This window comes from Sminthopsis crassicaudata, chromosome 3, assembly GCF_048593235.1.
Source record: "Sminthopsis crassicaudata isolate SCR6 chromosome 3, ASM4859323v1, whole genome shotgun sequence".
Classification (NCBI taxonomy): domain Eukaryota; kingdom Metazoa; phylum Chordata; class Mammalia; order Dasyuromorphia; family Dasyuridae; genus Sminthopsis; species Sminthopsis crassicaudata.
In genome coordinates this window covers 561,750,427-561,770,017 of record NC_133619.1, presented here as the reverse complement: position 1 = coordinate 561,770,017, position 19,591 = coordinate 561,750,427, and the positions used below count along the sequence as shown (strand labels likewise).

The following is a 19,591-nucleotide window of genomic DNA, read 5'->3' as shown; positions in this document are numbered from 1 at the left end:
CTAGACAGGTCTTTTTCTCTGGTGTGCAACTTTTCCATTGCATCCATAAGTGGTCAACTTATTACTACTTTAACTATTAATTTATGAAACTCCAAATTTTGGAGATAATCATGTTTTTTATTATTTTTTGCTCCCATAAAACACTATTGATTCATGTTGAGACATAAATCCCAGTTTTCTTCTCACATGATGCAGTGTCACCATTCCCTAACCATTATAGACATGTATACCTAATTTTTGCACTAAAACAATTTGTAAAAAGACAAAGAGAAGATCCTACTATTTTTTTTTTTGTTCCCTGTAGAGAGCATGTGATTCCATAAGTCAAAATATCAGCTTAAATAATTTCATGAACATATGACTTCCAGATACATGGCAAAATTTTATCATATTCTTTAAAAGATCTAACAAAATTTAAGCTTCTTAAAAACAGAAATGATTTTCTTTCCATCTTTGTATACCTCAATATCTTACACAGTATCTGACAAGTAGTAATCATTTAAAAAATTATTGTTTAATAATTGCATCTTTCACAGCAGAGATAACTTTGATAAACATCCCTCAAATTATAGTTAAATGAGGTTTGAAACACCAGGAATCTGACCTTCTTTTTTTTTTTTTCCTGTGGCTGGGGTTAAGTGACTTGCCCAGGGTCACACAGCTAGGAAGTGTTAAGTGTCTGAGATTAGATTTGAACTCTGGTCCTCCTGAATTCAAGGCTGGTGCTCTATCTCCTGCTCCACCTAGCGGAATCTGACCTTCTTGAAAGAGTTTGACATAATCATGAAATATGCCCACATATTTCATTTGGATGGGAATTCTTTTTTAAATAGACAGCTCTCCCTATAGCTTTTCTTTGTGCATACCATTGTGCTAAATGCATCAATATCTGAAACATTACGTCTTCTACATCAGATCTATAATCATTCAGTTGAACTTTACTAAGTTATCCACAAGGGGAAAATAATCAGTGGATGAAAAATGTCTTTTTTTCTAGGCTATCATTTGTAATTGGGAGAGAACACATCTGTGTGTGAGAGTGTGTGTGTGTGAGAGAGAGAGATTATGTCTTATTTAATAAAGCCAGACTAGAATTGAAATAGTACAAGCTATACATTGTAATTAAGAGATTGTCCTTTGATTCCATGATACAAATCTTCTTGATACAGAGCTCTAGCTTCTAGCTAGAGCATCAGATAGATGTAAAAAATAAACTCCTGGCCTTGGAGTTAGGAAGCCCTGGATTTAAAATCTGATGGTCATCATGGGAAGTCATTTACCTATAAGAATTTAACCAACAGGAATTCCCCATATCTATGAAATCACAGCTCTCCTATGAGTAGCATAATAGTAGTAGATTATCTAAGGCAGTGAGGAAGAACCTGGTGCACATGAGCAGGATGAAATTTATTTCCAATGAACACCTGTAGAAGACAAGTGGTATAAAGAATATATTTTTAAGTAGACAAGAAGTAGATGTAAATTAGTCAGGTTATAAGTTTCAGCGCTCCATTTCGAGTTATCCAATGAGACAAAGTCATCAGGGGAATATTTTGTGGAAGATCCATGGGAAGACAGACCAAAGATCAAAGACATAGAACTAAGGATGGATAGTTATGTTTCATATCAGTGAAAAGATAGAAAACTTAAAATCTCAAAATATTGAACTTTACATTTATCCCTATTAAATAGAATTTTATTCAATTTAGTTGCTAAATAAATAAACAAAGCTGGCTAGCTTTTCTTTCTTCCTTGATATTTATAAACATATACATATTTACACATATATGCTCATCCACATACATGTAAGTCACTATGTTTATTTCTATTTGTTCTCTGTTTCTCTGAAGATAGAATAGCATCTTCTTTCATAAGTGCAAGCGTGCAAGCTTTTCCTTGTCTTTCCAAATCAAATAGTTCATGATTTCTTACACTACAGCAGTATTCCAACCCAGTCCAATCCTGTCTGAGAAATTGTCTATGAAAGATTTTTTTCTCAATTTTCTGCAATCCTTTTATTTTTTTTATACAAGAAGTTTTTAATTTAAAGTAATAAAACGCATCCTTTTTACACCTCAACAAAGCTCTTACCTCATAATGTAGTTTAAGTTCTGATACTGCTGAATCTATTTATTTTACCTTTTCTCCCTGAAGTTTCTGATAATTTGTTTGATAATTTTATGTGGGAACCTATTAAAGAGAAAATGCCTGAAACAGAAATCTGGGGCTTGACTACTAGTATTATCTCTTTTCTTAAATATAGTAAAATATTTAAAGATTATTCTTATTCTAAAAATCTCAACTTTCCTGAGAATCTTGGGTTATGAAATTTCATTCTTTGGAATTAATGTTTCTTGTCTTTATATAGTTCTTTTTCTCTTTAGTATCTGGATCGTTGCAGAGTTACAATTGTTACAACTTTTTTTGAAGATGAGATCTATCATAATTGCATTTGGCTTTTCAGGAGAAACACAAGTCATTTCCATAGATTGAGATCATCAAGCCCACAATATTTTTCATGAGGACCTACTCCCACCAGAAATAGTTGAAGAATTATGAAGATGAATTATGTCAGTAAACTTCTTTTTATTTAAACCTATACTTAGATGGATGAGAAATCAGACTTATTATTTATAGACCAGTGTTGTTTAATACTTGATTTTGGATCTTGGTTACAAATTATAAAGGACTCAATTAAATCAAATTGTTTATATGTGAAAATATTAGCAGTATTTTTATGATTGTTATTATTTAAGTATTTTTAAATAAAGGAGTCAGCTGAGTTTAGAATGATGGAGTGATCTAAAATAAAAACTAAAATTGTGGGAAGAGACAAAAAGGAGTAATTGCCTCAGTCAACTGAGGTATGAAAGGAAAAATTGAAACAGAAGAAACTAGTAGGTGGAGGATGGTTAGTGCAGGAATCTCACTCTCATTGGGAATTTGTTAAAGAGAAAACAACATGTATAACTAGAAGAGAATAAAAATTTTCTGAATTCAGAAAAAATAAGAGGGCAAGAGGATAAGGTAGAGGGAGAGGAGAAATGAGGGACTCATTTCAAAGTAGTGAATAGAGGTGTACAGAGAGATAAAGTATATAGAATGGGAAAAGAATAGTAAGAAAAATAAGGAGAAAAATGCATAAGTAATTATAGCTCAGAATGTGAATAGGATGAATTTTCCCATAAAATAGAAGTAGATAGTAGACTAACAATTTGAATTCAACAATGTGTTGCTTCCAGAAAACATTATAATAATAAATAGAGATGCGCCCTAAGATAAAATAAAGATCAGGAGAAGAATTTATTAGGTTAATAAAAAAAAGCATAGTAATCATGGCCTTGGACAAAGTTAAAATAGATTAAATCAAAAGAAACTATGTGTCAGCAATATTATTTAATATTGACAGAGCAATTATCATAACCAAACAGTACAAAATATCTGAATGTATACTTGCCAGAAAGACACAGGAACTATATAAACATAAACATAATACATTTTAAATAAATAAAGTCAGATCTAAACAACTGAACTCAGATTTATCGTTTACAAGTTGGTAAGCTAAATTTTTAAAATGACAATTTTACCTAATTAAATTATGTGTTCCATGTCATTCCAATTAAATTTTTAATAATTATTTTACTGAGTTAGAAAAAATAACAAAAAAGTTTACTCCTCTAATTTATGATGTGATATTTTATATCTAAGTTACTCTCCATTTTGCATTTCTTTGGGGTTTGGCCTAAATCTATTTTTTCCCTGAGGTAATTGGGATTAAGAAACTTGCCCAGGGTCACACAGCTGGGAAGTATTAAGTGTCTGAAGACACATTTGAACTCCAGTCTCCCTGACTTCAAGGCCAGCTCTTACCACTGTACTATCTAGTTGCCCCCTACGTCTAATTTCTTTCAGACTGTTATCCTGTTTTCTGATTGCTTTTTACCACTGGTAAATATTTATAATATTACTTTTTGTTTTTCAAATTAATGCAAAGATAGTTTACAACATTCACTCTTGCAAAATCTTGTGTTCCATATTTTTCTCCCTCCCTCTCCCTTCCCCTACAGCAAGGAAACATGTGCAATTTTTCTAAATATATTTCCACAGTTATCATGCTGCACAAAAAAATTAGCTCAAGAAGAAAAAAATGAGAGAACAAAACAAGCACACAAAGACCAATAACAGAAAAGGTGAAAATACTATGTTGTGATCCACATTCATTCCCCATAGTGCAATGGTGAATCTTTCATTCAAAAACTGGGGATATATAGTTTATCAAAGTCTATGCTACTGTTTTTTTTTAAATGTTCCTGATGTGCTTTGTATTGTATTCTCCACAGCAGCTATTCAAAATGTCTCTCTTAAAGATTCACTCTGCTCCTCCCTTTTGAACATAGAAGTTTGCCTTATTCTTTACTGGGAAAATAAGACATTCTTCATCCATGAACCTATTTTCTTAATTTTACAATACAAATCCCCTTAACGTGATGCTCCATTGTATCATTAAGCTCTAATGATGATGAAGAGGTCATATCCTTTCTATTCACAAAGGCCAACTTCTTTATTAGGGGCCATCATTCCAGCCTTTTCCATCTTCCAATCTTTTCAATCAACCATACTCTTGAATTTTCAATCTTCCATTTCAAAGGCTCCTATTCTCTTTCCTACAAATATGTTCAAGTGTTCACCATCATGAAAAAAAATTTATACTTGCCCCAATAATCACATCAATATATTTTCTTCTCTTTTTCTTTTTGTAGCCAAATAGAAAAAGTTACTTAGTTTGTCCATTGTTTCATCTTAGAATAAATTTTGTGTTCTTTCAATCTGATTTCTAATGTCAATACTTTCTTGAAGCTTCTCAAGGTAATCTCAATAATCCCTAAATTGCTCAAATCAATTCCCTCTTTTTTACTGACCCTTTTGCAGCATTTGACTCTGCTGAATACTATTGAAACCCAAGTATTCAAGTGTTCACCATAACGAAAAAAATTTATACTTGCCCCAATAATCATATCAATATATTTTCTTCTCTCTCCTTTTGTAGCCAAATTAGAAAAAGTTACTTAGTGGTCCCCATTGCTTTACCTTAGAGTAAAATTTGTGTTCAATCTGATTTCTAATCTCAATACTTGCATGAAGCTTCTCAAGGTCATCAATAATCCCTAAATTGCTCAAATCAATGCCCTCTACTCTCTCCTCTTTTTTACTGACCCCTCTGCAGCATTTGACTCTAATGAATACTGTTGAAACTCCCCTTATTATATAAGGGTTTATACAGTGTGATGTTCTTTCTTGATTTTTCCTGTCTGGGCACTCTTTTTAACAACCTTTTTCTAGATGATCAACCCTATCACAAATCCTAAATGTGATTGTCCACCAAGATTCTGTACTGCTTTTTTTTTTTTTTTTTTCTTTCTAGGAACATCTTTTTTAGTGGATCTTATTACCTCACGTGAGTTTAATAATTATCTCTGTGGACAAATCTCATATTTCTAAATTCAAACCTCCTGCCTCGATTAAGGTTTAGGCTTTCATCAGCTACCTGTATCTGAATGTCCATCAAGCAACTTAAATCCACTATTTCCAAACTTGAACTTCCTACCTACTCTCTAAAAACTGCTTTTTGTTTTCCTTACAGTATACTTTTATTATTACTTTTACTGAGAGAGTATTGCTTTTCCTGAGTATAGAAAAAGTTCCATTCACCAATGTTTTCACAGTATGTCTTCCTTGCATAGAATTTACTGCCTCTATGCTTTTATCTCTTAGGATAAAAAGCTTTTATTCACAATCTGAGTTCAAATCTTTCACAAGGATTTTCATCCTCTTACTTATTAGCTTTCACTCCTTATATAATTTGCTGTTATATATTTTGTAATGGTATTCCTGCGCAACATTGTATATAACCCCTTTAAGTTTAATACAGTGTCTAGCACATATGTTTAAGAAATGTTTAGTGAAGAATGAAATATATTAAAGCTTATGAACAGTCTGCATGAGACTTGTGTCTTGCCCTTTGAGTAATATGTATTTTTAATTCTTCAGAGAATTTTTATGTCCAACCTCCCTGGAAGCATTTTGCTTTTATAAAGATGGGCCTTTATTTAAAAAGGACAGGGGGATTATTAAAAAGAATTGAATAATGTTCTAAATGCGATCAAATCTTCTTCCCTCCTCTTCAATATTCTGTGTAGTTTATTATATAGCTTTATAGGGCATCCATCAAAATACAAAATAGAAGTGAAAATGAAGTACACTTGAGGAAAAGTGGGGTCTATTTCACCAAGGTAGATGGTAATAGTGGATTCTGGTTGTGAGGGATAGAAAATCCTATCCAAAAATGACTACTCAGAGATTACTCGTAGAAAAGCAGAATTATTTATTAGAATCTCTAGAAGAGGACCATCCTGGTCTGTGAGCCAGATTCACAGCAGGAGAGAGCCACTCCCTTGAAGATGTTCATGACTTTTATACATTTCAGACAAAGAACCTCCAAAATCCCACCCTCCATAGGTTGTGATTGGTCATATTTGGTCAGTGGAATGCAGCTGACAATGTGATTTATAATCTCTTCGGCCATGTATAGGTTAATCCCTATTTGGGCAAAGGAATGCAGCCTAGGCCTTCACATGACTGGGGCCTATAGGCCTGATATTACATTTACTAGGAGTCTCTGATCAATATGTGCTTAATCTGTAAATTCTTCACCATGTCTTACTCCACACATAGTCCAGTCAAGGGATGTCATAGTGGCTCTGGAGTTTCTGGCTGATCATCAAGTGGTCAGCACTCTATAAAGTTATTTTAGGTCTGAGTATCTCAATGTAGCAGTGATTGGTCTCCCAGGATAGAGCTCAGATTGAGGGGAGGGTCCTCTTATGAATTTTAAAATGGGGATACTGCTGCCAGGTGCTCTAAAATAATTCCAGGATTGATCTCAGCTGGTGAGTAGGCAGTATTGTATGTAGTTATCTCAAGGCTAGCTCTGATTAAGCACAGGATGTGGGACTCAGAGGAGAAAGAATGGTGGTCAAATTCATTTAAGTAGGGGATGGGGGTATTGTAAGCATCTTCCTGGAGCTCTCCAGAGTAATATCAACAGAGTGAAAAGTGTGCTGAAATCAGCTCTTAATAGATGGTTCAATTTTTCATTGTGAGTATTTGTACTTGAGAAATTGGCATTTTGGTGTAGCTTAAAAATCTTGGCTTGGTTTACTGTTTTACTGATTTCTTGACTTAAGAAAATAATGAAGATAACACTAGTACTGTAGATTAAACTTAAGTACCTTATATATAACCCCTTACCTCTCTCACAGAGTGATAGTTAAACATTTACTGGTACACTCCTGAGTGGAATTCCTTGGGACTCAATAAATGATCTTGGGTCTGAAGGAAAGACGATTCTGATAGTTACTCTTATCTTTTTAACTGAAGGGCATGGAAATGTAGTTGGGATGGGTAACTGAATACTGGGTTCACTGTCAACAAGATAGGGTGCTTTATATTGCTGCTTCAGTGATTGAAGTAAGTGGAATGGATGGGGCTTAGAGGAAAGACAGTGTACATAACAGTGTATATTAGAAGAGGAAAAAGGAGCCTTTTTTTAAGTGGGAGTGAAGTATAAGTTCACCCTGAAGAAGTGCAGTAATCTAAATCAGGATGATTGGACACTGATCAGCTGCTTGGAAGCACCTAGTTGGTCTTGGCCAGATGGGCTTAAATCCTTGTAGCTGCAAAGGGATCAAAGTGTTTCCCAAAGTCCTATTGAATACTATTGAAACCCCTCTTATTAAGGTTTTATTTAGTGTGATGTTCTCTCTTGTTTTGTTTTTTTCTTTCTAGGAACATTTTACTTTTCAGATTTCCTTTAGATTACTGGTAGATTTTTAAAATCTTTTTCCTCTAGTTTTAAGAGATCTGTATAGATTTATTTTATGATTGCTAAAATATGATATCTAGATTTATTTTTGGTCATCACTTTCAGGTAGGGCAATCATTCTAAAATGATCTCTCCTTGACTTATTTTTAAGCTCAAATTTTTTTTTATATGAGTTCATATTTTTCCCCTATTTTTTTAGACTTTTAATTTTGTTTTGCCATCTCTTGATGTTTTATGGAGTCATTAGCTTCTCTTTGGTCAATTTCAATTGTCAATGAGATACTTTCTTTGGTAAGCTTTTGTACTTGCTCCATTTTTTCAAAATATTACTTTGTATCTTCCACAATTTTCATGCTTTTACAATTTTTCCTCTACTATTCGTATTTGAAAATAATCATTTTAGCTTTTTAAGAAACAAAATCTTGCTTTAACTCTTTTAGAAATTCTTAATGGACTTGTGTCCAAGTTACATTTTTCTTTGAGACTTTGCTAAATGTTTGAGTCTCTGGCTCCTTCTTACCATAGTAGTTTCCTTCTTATCATAATAATTCTGTTTATCAGCAGAATACTAAGTGTTTTCCTTATCCAGAGTTCTCTACCCTCTGAATTTCATCTTCCAATAGGAGCAGTTGATAATGCTAGATTTTTGGAAGGTCCTCTCCCCTATACTTGAGAAGCCTCCACTATCATATTTAGTCTGCTGATCCTTCTCACCTTCCTATAAAGCCCAAGCAAGTAGTTTCTGAGTTTGACAAACCAAATTCTTTTTAATGTAGCTTTAAATATACTTTCTCCAGTCAGTCATTTTACAACTTAGAATGATTTGCAATGTGGCAAAGAATGAGTTCTATTTCCCAAATCTTAAGTTTTTAGCTATATCAAACATAAGGCGACTATAATTGCTGCTATAAATTGTATGTCTGCTCTCTTCTATGGATCTACCTTTCTGTAAACAAATCTGATCATCACATCCAAATCATAAAATTTGAGGTCTGCTAATGCTAAACCTCCTTTTTTTTAAACTTTTTTTTTTAATTAATAAGATTATATGAAATAAATTAAGGAAAAAGCAATAAATGTTGGAGAGGATGTGGGAACAATTAACTATTGGTACAACTTTGTTCTTTAAAATTGTAGGATTATTTCAATCTGGAATTTTGCTGAAACTGACCCTCTGAAAGATGATAGGAGAAAAAGTAAATGAATCTATATGTTCTAAAATACTTTTAGCAGCTCTTTGTGGTTGCATAGAAGTGGAAATTGCAGAAAAATCCATCATTTCTGGAAGAGCTAAACAGGATGTACTGTGTGATTGTCATGCAATACTGCTGTTATAAGAAATGATAAGCTCAATGATTTTAGCAAAACACAGATTTCCATGAAATCAGGATGCATGAAATGAGGTGATCTAAAAGGATACTGTATATAATAACAAAAATATGGTTTTAAGAAAAACTTTTAGTGACTTTTTGACTATAATAAATTCCCAAGTTAACTATGAAGGAATATATCTTCTGCACACAGATAAAGAACTGATAAATAGAATTATAAGAATGGTGTGTATATATACACATTTATACAAATATACACACACACTACACACATATTTGTACCTACTGGTAGCCATCTCCAAGACGGGGGAGTGGCGAGAAGAAAAAAGGGGGGGGAAGACATTTTCCAATAATTGTTATTATATATTGAAAGGAATTTTATATAATTCCTTTCTTCCCCCTTCCTCCTTTATGTTCAGAATAAAATTTAAAAATTGCAGTGTGCAAAGTTAGTAGATCAGTAAACTAGAACCACATCTAAGTACATCTGAAATTCACACTTAATATCTAAATCACTGAAGACACTTAAGGCTGAAGTTGGAACACCTCCTTAACTAACTAATAGCCCCCAAATAAAGGAACCAGTGATCTATGTACTTCATGATTACTGTTGGATTAAATCATGCTACAGCATTTCATTCTCACTGAAATATTTCCCCTTTAGTTTCTTACTAACAGAGCCAACTCTGAAATTCAGAAAAGGAAATTAAGATTCCTAAATGAAAAACTTTTTTTATGATTCACTCAGTATACTTCCTTTTGAAATTCAGTCTCTCCCAACACAAGGTGTAAAGTCACCTGGTCCAATATAAGGTGTCAGTCAATTCAATTCATTATTAAATTATCCAGGATTACCTCTCTGCCAAAAGCATGGTTCTGATACTTCCTGAAATTCACATTCTTGTGATTGCATTTACACTGAGTAACATGGAGTTCATACCTCCAGGAAAATGGCTGTTACATCTGAGTTTATTCTTGGCTTTGGAGGTCAGGAGAATTCACACCTTGAAAGAAGGAGAGGCTTTGGTGTCCTTAGGGATATATGAAAGGCCTAAGACGAGACAGATTCAGAGTTTCCTTCTGAAAGCAGAGAAAAAAGGCAGAGCAGTGGAAGCTGAAGAAAACATCCAAGAAGAAAAAAGGAAGGTAAGTTTTTCCATTAAAAATTTCATTTTTGGGTCAAGAATGTAAATATGGCCATTACAATATGGCAGGCATTGAGGGTGAGAGCTGTAGTTCACCATGATGTAATATACAACTTTGGGAATGAGTTCTCTAAACTCAGGAAATGGAGAAGAGCAAGATTTCATGTTCATGTGTTAGGAAATAACATATCAGATTGATGAGGTTTGGTACAGATCAGAGAATTGTGGGAACCCTTTCTGGACATCACAAGTCCAACATGAAAGTTCGTGAAAGAATTCACGAACCAGAAAAATCAGAGAACCAGAAAAGTTAGCCTGACACAAAGAAGTTTATTGGCACTGAGAAATCAGCTTTTGCTAGGAGACTGACTTCCAAGTGACAAAGTCCTGGCAGAGAGATAAACAGGGGTGTAGAGAAATCCTGGCAGAGAGAGATAAAGGGTAATGCTGAGAAGAGGCAGGGGGTCCTTGCAAGCAACTATGCCAAGGAGAGGTTCCTGGGCATGGGATGATTCCTGCTTTGGACCTTCTCCAAGAAAATGAGCCTCAAGTTCCCCTTTTTTATGAGGAATCTGAAACTAAGGTTTAAATTGAATAAGATTCCTTCAATGCCATTGCCCCCAGGCCTAGATTTCCAGTTGAATAAAACCACTTCTTGGGAGTGGTCCTGAGCCAATTTTCAACTCAATGGAGAAATCAGGTCCAGCTCTCCAGCCAAGGCTAAGAAGTGGCCCTGGGCCAATTTTAATGAAACCACTTAACTGCCCCAAGGGTGGGTCCCAGTCAGGAGAGTTTCAAGGCTCACCCCAAACATCAGGAAGGACAGTTTCAGGGTTCCTCTGTCATTCCTCCCTCAAGCAGTCACCACCCAAATTCATTTGGGGTAAAGGGCGAAGGTCTCTTCTGTAATTGCTTGGAGCTGGCAAGGGTCATAGAGATATCCCTAAGTTCATTTAGGGGTTCATGCCAGGAGGGGAGGTGTGAGATCTGAAAATAGCAGCAGGGTATCTAAGGGGCTTTGTGTGTTTCAATCAGTGATCCCAGGATCTGCAGGCTGAAGGGCAGTTGAAAATTCAAAGCTTGCAGTTTAGAGAAAACTGATCTCAGGATCAGATTAAAGGGAGGGTATCATCCAGGGTTGAGATGATGATGTTTGGGAATAGGGCCTTTTGCAGAAACTGTATCAGGTCCAGTCTGTGAGCTGCCTTTGAGAATGCTGATACTCCACCCAACAATGCTGAATAACCCCCACCACCCACAGAGCTTCCTAGATGAATGTAATTGAGAAGTTAATTGCTGGCAGGGGTATAGAATGCCAATCAAGAAAAGTAGGAGAGAAAATGCTTTTTTTGTTCTCATCCTTACTAAAACTGTTAAGTAGCCTAGAGTCTAGGGTGCCATTGAGAGTTCCTGAAGAATAAGCATTTCTTTCCCATTTTAAGGGAAGCTAATTTCTCCTGATGGGGTGGAGTCAGGGAGCAGGGTGGCAGGATTAAGGATGTGTGGAACCCAGAGAGTCAGGTCAGGTAGGAGACCCTGATATATATTAGGCTTCTCACCAAGCAATTGATGCCCTTTGGCTTCTAAAAGGTTCTGAACCCCAGGTGTTAATTTAATGGCTGTCCCAAGGTTAATTTTGAGGCCTCTTCAATTAAAAGGGCCTTGGCAGCCACTGCTCTAAGGCAGGATGGCCCACCTAGGGAAGTACACGGCTGCTCCTGTGAGGCAGGGTCTGGAAGATGGGTGTGGCCCTGCCTGTCAGAGCTGCAGATCAAGATAAGAATGCAGTTAAGCTTCTCCAAATCTCTTTACTCTTAACTCTAACTCCCACCTTTACTGGGAGTGGTCCTGAGCCAATTTTCAGCTCAATAAGGACATCAGGCCTAGATTTCCAGCAGAGACTAAGTAGGAGTGGTCCTGGTTCAATCTTAATGAAACCACTTGATGGCCCCAAAGGTCAAGAAGGACAGTTTTAAGGAGAACAGTTTCAGGATATGAAGGCCAGTTTAGCTTTCTCAATGGCCAATTGGCACATAGTGTTTTTGGTTTCCCTCCACAAAGCAGTCACAGTTCCATGAAGTTTCTTCTACAAATTTGTAAATCACATATTTTAAAAGAAAGAAAACATCAAGATAAAGTGGAGAAATTCAGCTTGCTAAGATAGAGTGGTAGGAATTTGGAAGGATGAATATCTTCCCTTCTCCACTTAGTTATCTGAATTTCTCCCATTATCTATCTGGCAAATATACCTTAGAGATAACAATTCCTTTATAAAAGTATTCTCCAAGCCAATAATAATCAAATGAAGGCAAAGAGCCAAAAGGGGGGATAGGAGGCAGAGAGGATTGATAACTTCCTTCATCCATCTAATTAGCCCAAATTTCTCCCTTTGTGAATTTTGCAAATGCTTCTAAAGGTACCAACTTATATATGACAGAATGCTCCAAGACACTAAAGATAAAAAAAATTCAAAAGCATCACTTCAAACTTCCAAAATAAGTGATAAGAAGAAATGGGCAGTGATGAAGGGGCTTGGAGAACACAAGTATTCTAAAGCATTTTTGCTGTAGCAACAGTGAATTGGGCCACTCATGCTAGACAGAAATTTGTCATTATCCTCAAAAAGTGTCCAGACTCCCTACCCTGAGATCTCACTTTTAGTCATATATGTGAAGGAGGTTTTTTTTAAAATTACCATATATATGAAAAAATTCATCACAGTTCTTTTTCCTGGTGGCAAAGAATTTCAAAGTTTGGATTTGGATTTGGAGATTGAAGAGTATAGTAAAATATTGTTATATCAAAGAAACAAGGAAAGCATAACCTCTGATTCAGACTAAAATAAACACAACCAAGACAACCAGAATAAACAGAACACAAACACATACATGCAAAACATGAAATAAAACTAATTTTAATGACTAATCTTGACTCCTAATCTCGACTCTTAAAAAAGTTAAGAAAATATGCCTCCATTTCTTTGTAAGACATATTTCATGAGGCGTTTGGCTTAGGAGAACTGTTATTTTGTTATTCAGCCATTATTGTAATTGAATGTAAACCATATGCCCACTTCTGATGGGAAGGAATAGAGAATTACCCCCAAGTGACTGAAGTATGAAAATGAAAAGCATAAAAATTTTTTAAGATTTTTGGGTAGGGAGAGAGGAAGAGAAAAGAGAAAGGGAGACAGTTATTTATAAGATCAGAATTGAAATTATCAACAAAAGTTGAGAAAAGGACAAAAAGAAGAGCAAATTTGACCTAAGTAAGATTATGAATTTAATTGGGAACAGTGTTTCAATAGTTATTAGCTGATCTAGAGAAGCTTAAGAGATCAGAAAGAAATTGCAGTGCTTACATATTTGTCATCTTAGTCCTCAATCACATGATGTGAAAAATTCAGTCTTTTCCTCTTATCCATTGTATTAGAAAGAACAAACAACTATATGAAATGATAAAGTTGATGGAATAGAAGGGGCCATGTCTTTGCACTTTTGTCCCCTAACGCAGTTACTGACCTTTCCTATTCTCTTTCCTCAGAAACATGGCCTCTACCTCAGAACTGATTCAAGACTTCCACAAAGAGTTCATCTGCTCCATATGCAGGGAATACTTCACAAACCCAGTGACCACTGAATGTGGACACAGTTTTTGCCAAAGTTGCCTCAGTAGTAGTTGGCAACAAGGTCCAACCCCTTTCTCCTGTCCAGAGTGCAGGAGTGTCTCCCAGATACAGAATTTTCAAGTCAATGTGCAACTTGGTAAACTGGCAGCCTTTGCCAAAGAACTAGGATCCTATTGTTTTCAGTACCCTGATGGACATGGCAAGTGTGAGGTACATCAGGAATTGGAGAAGCTCTTCTGTGATGATGACCAGAGGCCAATTTGTGTGTCCTGTTCTCAATCCCAGGAGCATGAGGCTCACACAATCTTTTGCATAGATGAGGCTGCTGAGAACTTTAGAGTGAGTAATGTACCCCATCATTCCATCCACATGTTCATTTTGAATTTTCACAATAGTCTTCAAAGTTCATCCTAGCAAGAGATGTGTTTTCACAAGCTAGCTGCTATACTCTAAGTACTCAAAAATGCTCTTGGTTAATTGAAGTATAATGTGTTTTCTGACCTCAACCTAAGTCTTTCCTAACAGACTGAAAATATAAGTCTCCCCTAATGTTCAAGAGTTTACTCTTGTTTTGGCTGAATTATTTTAGTCTCTGGAAGAGCTTCTGTTCATTATAGAGAACGGATTCTGACGTCAGAGCCATCTTCATCTGTTATAGTATCATCATTTCTTCATCTATTACAGAAAGGGCCAAGACAGTTAGTTGACTAATGGTTTTCTTTTTATGTTACAAGAATGTTATCTCCTCTTGGGAGGGCAGGGAGGAGAAAGAGACTACTGTTATCTCAGAATTAGTCTTTCTGAAAGACTTGGATGCTAAGCCATTGCCCACATCTACCATGGGCCTCCTGAATTCAGGGCTGGTGCTCTATCCACTGTGCCACTTAGCTGCCCACATATACTATGGGCTTGAAGTTTTAACTTTTACCATACCTTCAAAAGTAAGAGCATTATTGCTTTATTATTCATTGATCTTTCAGCCATTCATACAAGAATAGGCTTGGATATTTAAAACTAAACTTCTGAGGGCTACAGAAACATATGTTTTCTTTCTTTTAAAATATATATGATTTACAAATTTGTAGAAGCAACTCCATGGAACTGTGACTACTTTGTGGAGAGAAACCAAAAACACTATGCGCCAATTGGCCATTGAGAAGGCTAAGCTGGCATTTGTACAGGCAAGTATCTATGTTTTGATCCTTCAACATTTGAAATGCATGTTCTGCTGTCATTCCTCAAAGTATCTCTTTGAGAGAAGTAGTAGACATATTGGTCCCATAAATGGGGACACTGAGGGTCAGAGTGGTTAACTGTTTTTCCTAAAGGCACATAATTAGTAGCCAAGTGCTTAGGTTTCAAATGAATTGCACTTTGCATTGCAGCAAAAAGAGAACCAGAGAAGTAATGATGGTTTCCAACAGCAGAAATTGAGACTGTGTGCTTGGAGCATCAAGCATAGTAAAGTGGGGACAGTCCAGAGAGGTTACTCACTGTCCATGGCCAACCTCAGCCATAGAAATTAAAAAAATCAAAACCCAATGAGAACCTCAAAAGTTCCTATTGCCATTTAATGTCATGTCACTTGTTGTATTCATAAACCTTATTTTTTCTTTGTAGAAGGAAGAAGAAATTCAAAAGAGGCACGTTTTGTCTGAATTCCAAAAACTTAAACGATTTCTAAAGGAAGAGAAGGATGCATTTCTATCAAAATTTGAAGCAGAAACAACAGCCAATTTAGAAGGCATGAGGAAGAGAATGAATACATGGTTCGTCCATAGCCTAGAATTAAGGAGGAGAAGCAGAGAGTTAGAGAAGGAGTGTAAGAAACCAGATCTGGATTTGCTCCTGGTAAGACCTCAGAAAATAAGATGAAAAAAGAGCAAAGAAAGTTAAGAGATGACAAGATGAACAATCTATACCCCATGTCTCAAACAAAGTGAAATTGTATAATCCATTATCCTTTTGTATGTTTTCTAGTCCTTCAACATATACAAGCTAGTTCCTTTTTTCCCTTTATTAACCTCTTCGGGCAATACATTCAATTGTGTGTTGGATTGTGTTCTGGCTCCAATAAGGGAACAAAGAGAACAGTTAGTCTGGAACATTGAGAGAAAGAAAGGGATATAAGATGAAGCTGGAACATAGTGGGAAAGGAAGTAATATAAAGTGAACCTACAATGAGTTGGGCTATGTTGTGGAATTTTAATGGCCAAACAGAAGGTTATTAATGCTCAATATTTTATTATTGTGATAATATGGAGCCACTGTCATTTAATTGATATGGGCTGTAATTCTAGGCAGATAACATTCAATATATTGAGACAAATTAGTCAGATCACAAGACAGGAGGAGAGCCTAAACCAAGATGGCTATTGGATGAGATAAGATAAAGGACATATGTGAGAAATGTTTCAGGGCAGAAATTGTGAAGATTCTTTTCTATTCTGTCTTTTCAAGACAATGATGAGGTGATCAGTTCCAAAGTCTCATTTTCTTAACTCAAATCCATTCATTATTGTTCTAATCATATATCATTTATTTTTTTCTCCTCAGGATGTGAAAGAAGTGTTAAGCAGGTAGGTTTACCCCTTACTTCATTAGGAGGAAACAACATAAAAATGTTTTTGGCCTAATAGACCTTGATTGGAACAATGAAGATTGTGTCACTGGTCTTTTGATAACTGGTGACATAAATTTAACATTTGTCTTCTCTAGGAATGAATCTGTGCTGCAAAAGGAAATAGAACCCTTTCCGATGCGCATGGCTGCCATCTCTATTACTGGTCTTATGAAAAAAATTTTCAGATTTAAAGGTGAGTAGGGCGGGAAAAGAGGAGGTCAATAACAAGGACCCAACACATTTCCATGTCTTGCCCAATTTCCCAGTTAGAGCCCATTTGGCTTTCACAGAATCCCGGAATGTCAAGAATGGAACCTACCTTAGTGACCATCTAGTTCACCTTCATACCTGAACAATTCACTTCAGTATTTATCCAACCTTTTTTGCTTAAAAGAGATAGTGAATAACTTCCACTATATACTCTATTATTTTTCTAATTTCCTTACCATTAAGATTTTGCTCACAATGAGGCTCACTTTGCCTCTTTATAACTTTATATTTCTTTATAACTTCTATTTCTTATTGATCTCTCATCAAAGGTCAGAGAAATTTAACTTTCCTTTTTACATAAAAACCATTCATGACTTAAGACTGTTACAATGTGGCTACGGTCTTTCCCAAATCCTTTCCCCACCCCTCCTCCAACTTTCCAGATTTCCCAAATAAGCATTTCATAAAATCTCTCGGCTACAAGACAAACCAAGAGCATCTCATTCCTCATACTATGCAGCTATACTGACCCTTACTGACTCTTTTGATATCACTGTGATACAGAAAAGGTCATTCCTCGTTGGGAACATTTGTTTATACCTTTTTCTCAGTAAAATAACTACAACAATATCACAACTTGGATGTTATTATTGTTTAATCTTCCTCTCTCCACAGTGAACATCACTCTGGATTGCAACACAGCTGACCCAGGTATCATCATATCCGAGGATATGAAAAGTATGAGATATGGAGGTATCCAAGAAGAAGCACCAGACAATAATGGGGGATTAGCAGATTTTGCTCAAGTCCTTGGGACTCAGTCCTTCATTTCAGGGAGACATTACTGGGAGGTGGAGATATCAAATAACACTCTGTGTTGTTTTGGCATCTGTAAAAAATCAAAAGAGTCTCAAGACTTGTTTATATTTAGAAATGTACTGAAAGGTAATTACTACATATTTTATCCCACGTCCCACCTTAATCTTTGTTCCCAAGTCCATAGCTCATACTGCCTGGTCAATGTGAGCAAGTTAAAAATTGGCATCTTCCTTGACTATGAACGTGGAGAGATATCATTTTATCATGTGAAAAATGGATATCTAATTTTTACTTTCCCTGCCACTTCATTTTCAGGACCTCTCCAGCCTTTCTTTAGTCTTTCTAAGAAAGTATTGACAAATGATTCAAATGATTATTCTCTCACAATCTGTTCCTAAGTGAAAGAAATCAAAGAACACACATTTATTGGCCAATGAACTTTTGGCATTATCACCCCAATTCGTATGTACTATATTATATGAAAATAATTGTACCTACTTGCCCTGCTGACAATAACTTTTCCTGTTTTATCTTTGTATTTTTTTTTTTTTTAACCCCAGTAGAATATAAGCTGTTATCAGGGATTGTTTCATTTTGCTCTCTCTATAACCAATGTGTAGAATGTTACTGAAGTTTAATAAATGCTTGTTGAAATCGGATCAAAGTTTGTTAATTACTCACAGATAAATATGATGACAGGTATTAAGCTAGAAGGGAACTTGAAGCTAGGGGAATTCCATGTACTCTATGTAGACCTAGAAAAGTCTACTAGAATGATAAATAATCTTAAAAATTAAGAACTTGAAAAAATTATGTAAAAACACATATATGCCATTGACATCTACTGATTCCTAAATGGAACTCACAAAGTATACATCTTTCAATTCTGAATGCATTTGGGGAGGGGGGAATCCATGTTAACACATAACACACAAAGACAAATAAAAAAAATTTAATTTAAAATTCAATCTTTACTGACAATGAAGTAGTAACAACTATAATTGGTGAGAGTCTGTAGCAAAAATTCATCCTAAATAATGATTAAATAAAATAAGCCTAAAGCAAGAGTGGATTAAAGAAAAATAACAGAATCAATAAATTGGTTTAATAAAGGAAATGTCAATGAAGCGTCTAGCAAAATCTTTTGGATTAAAAACAAGTGAGTTCTTAAAATGTTAATAGGACAATATACCAAAAAAAAAAAAAAAAAAGTGTAGCTGACAAAGATCAAACTTAAAAATAAGTTACAATTAAATGCAAAAGAAAAGCTAGTCTACCAAGTTTAGAAATGAAACTAAACCATTTTCAAGATTAATTCAATATTCCTATATATAATTTGATTTCAAAAAGAAAAATGAGGGGACAGCTAGATTGTGCAGTGGATAGAGCACCAGCCCTGAAGTCAGGAGGACCTGAATTCAAATCTGGCTTCAGACACAACACTTTCTGGCTGTTTTACCCTGGATAAGTCACAACCCCAATTGCTTCAGCCAAAAAAAAAAAAAAAAAAAGGAAAGAAAATCATTTTACTCTCAAAGTGAAAAGATTAAAATTGTAACAATGAAGATGAAGTAATATTTTTTAAAACTTACTAATTTATGCCAACAAAACTAGCAACTTTTATGAAATGAACTTACAAAAGTGGAAGAGCCAAACTAACAGATCCAAAAATAAATAAATTATTTTTATGGTGATAAATAATATTTACCAATATAGATATTCCAAGAAGGTCAGGATCAACCACTGTTACCAACATTATTCGGTATTATTTGACTGATAATGGTAGGAAAAAAACAAGAAAAATGAGTCCATAGAATAAGTATAGGAAAAAATTGGGAATTTCTGCTGTTTTTGCAGCATTATATTGCTTTACTTAGAAAATTTTGTCAATTCTGTAAGAAAAATGTCTTCAAAATTTAGAACTTGAGTTAATCAGCAGGATATGGAACACAG

General features: G+C 35.1%; 1 protein-coding gene across 1 annotated transcript; it reads left to right on the top strand.

Annotated features, from left to right (window-relative positions):
- Positions 1 to 7,062: 7,062 nt before the first annotated feature.
- On the top strand, positions 7,063 to 18,311 carry LOC141559812 (putative E3 ubiquitin-protein ligase TRIML1). The gene is made up of 7 exons (XM_074297491.1): positions 7,063 to 7,156; positions 13,902 to 14,325; positions 15,072 to 15,167; positions 15,607 to 15,837; positions 16,543 to 16,565; positions 16,705 to 16,802; positions 17,495 to 18,311. Exons 2-7 carry the CDS (start codon positions 13,906 to 13,908, stop codon positions 18,034 to 18,036), a joined length of 1,410 nt encoding a protein of 469 aa, XP_074153592.1. The 5' UTR covers positions 7,063 to 7,156; positions 13,902 to 13,905; the 3' UTR covers positions 18,037 to 18,311.
- The last annotated feature ends 1,280 nt before the right edge of the window (positions 18,312 to 19,591 follow it).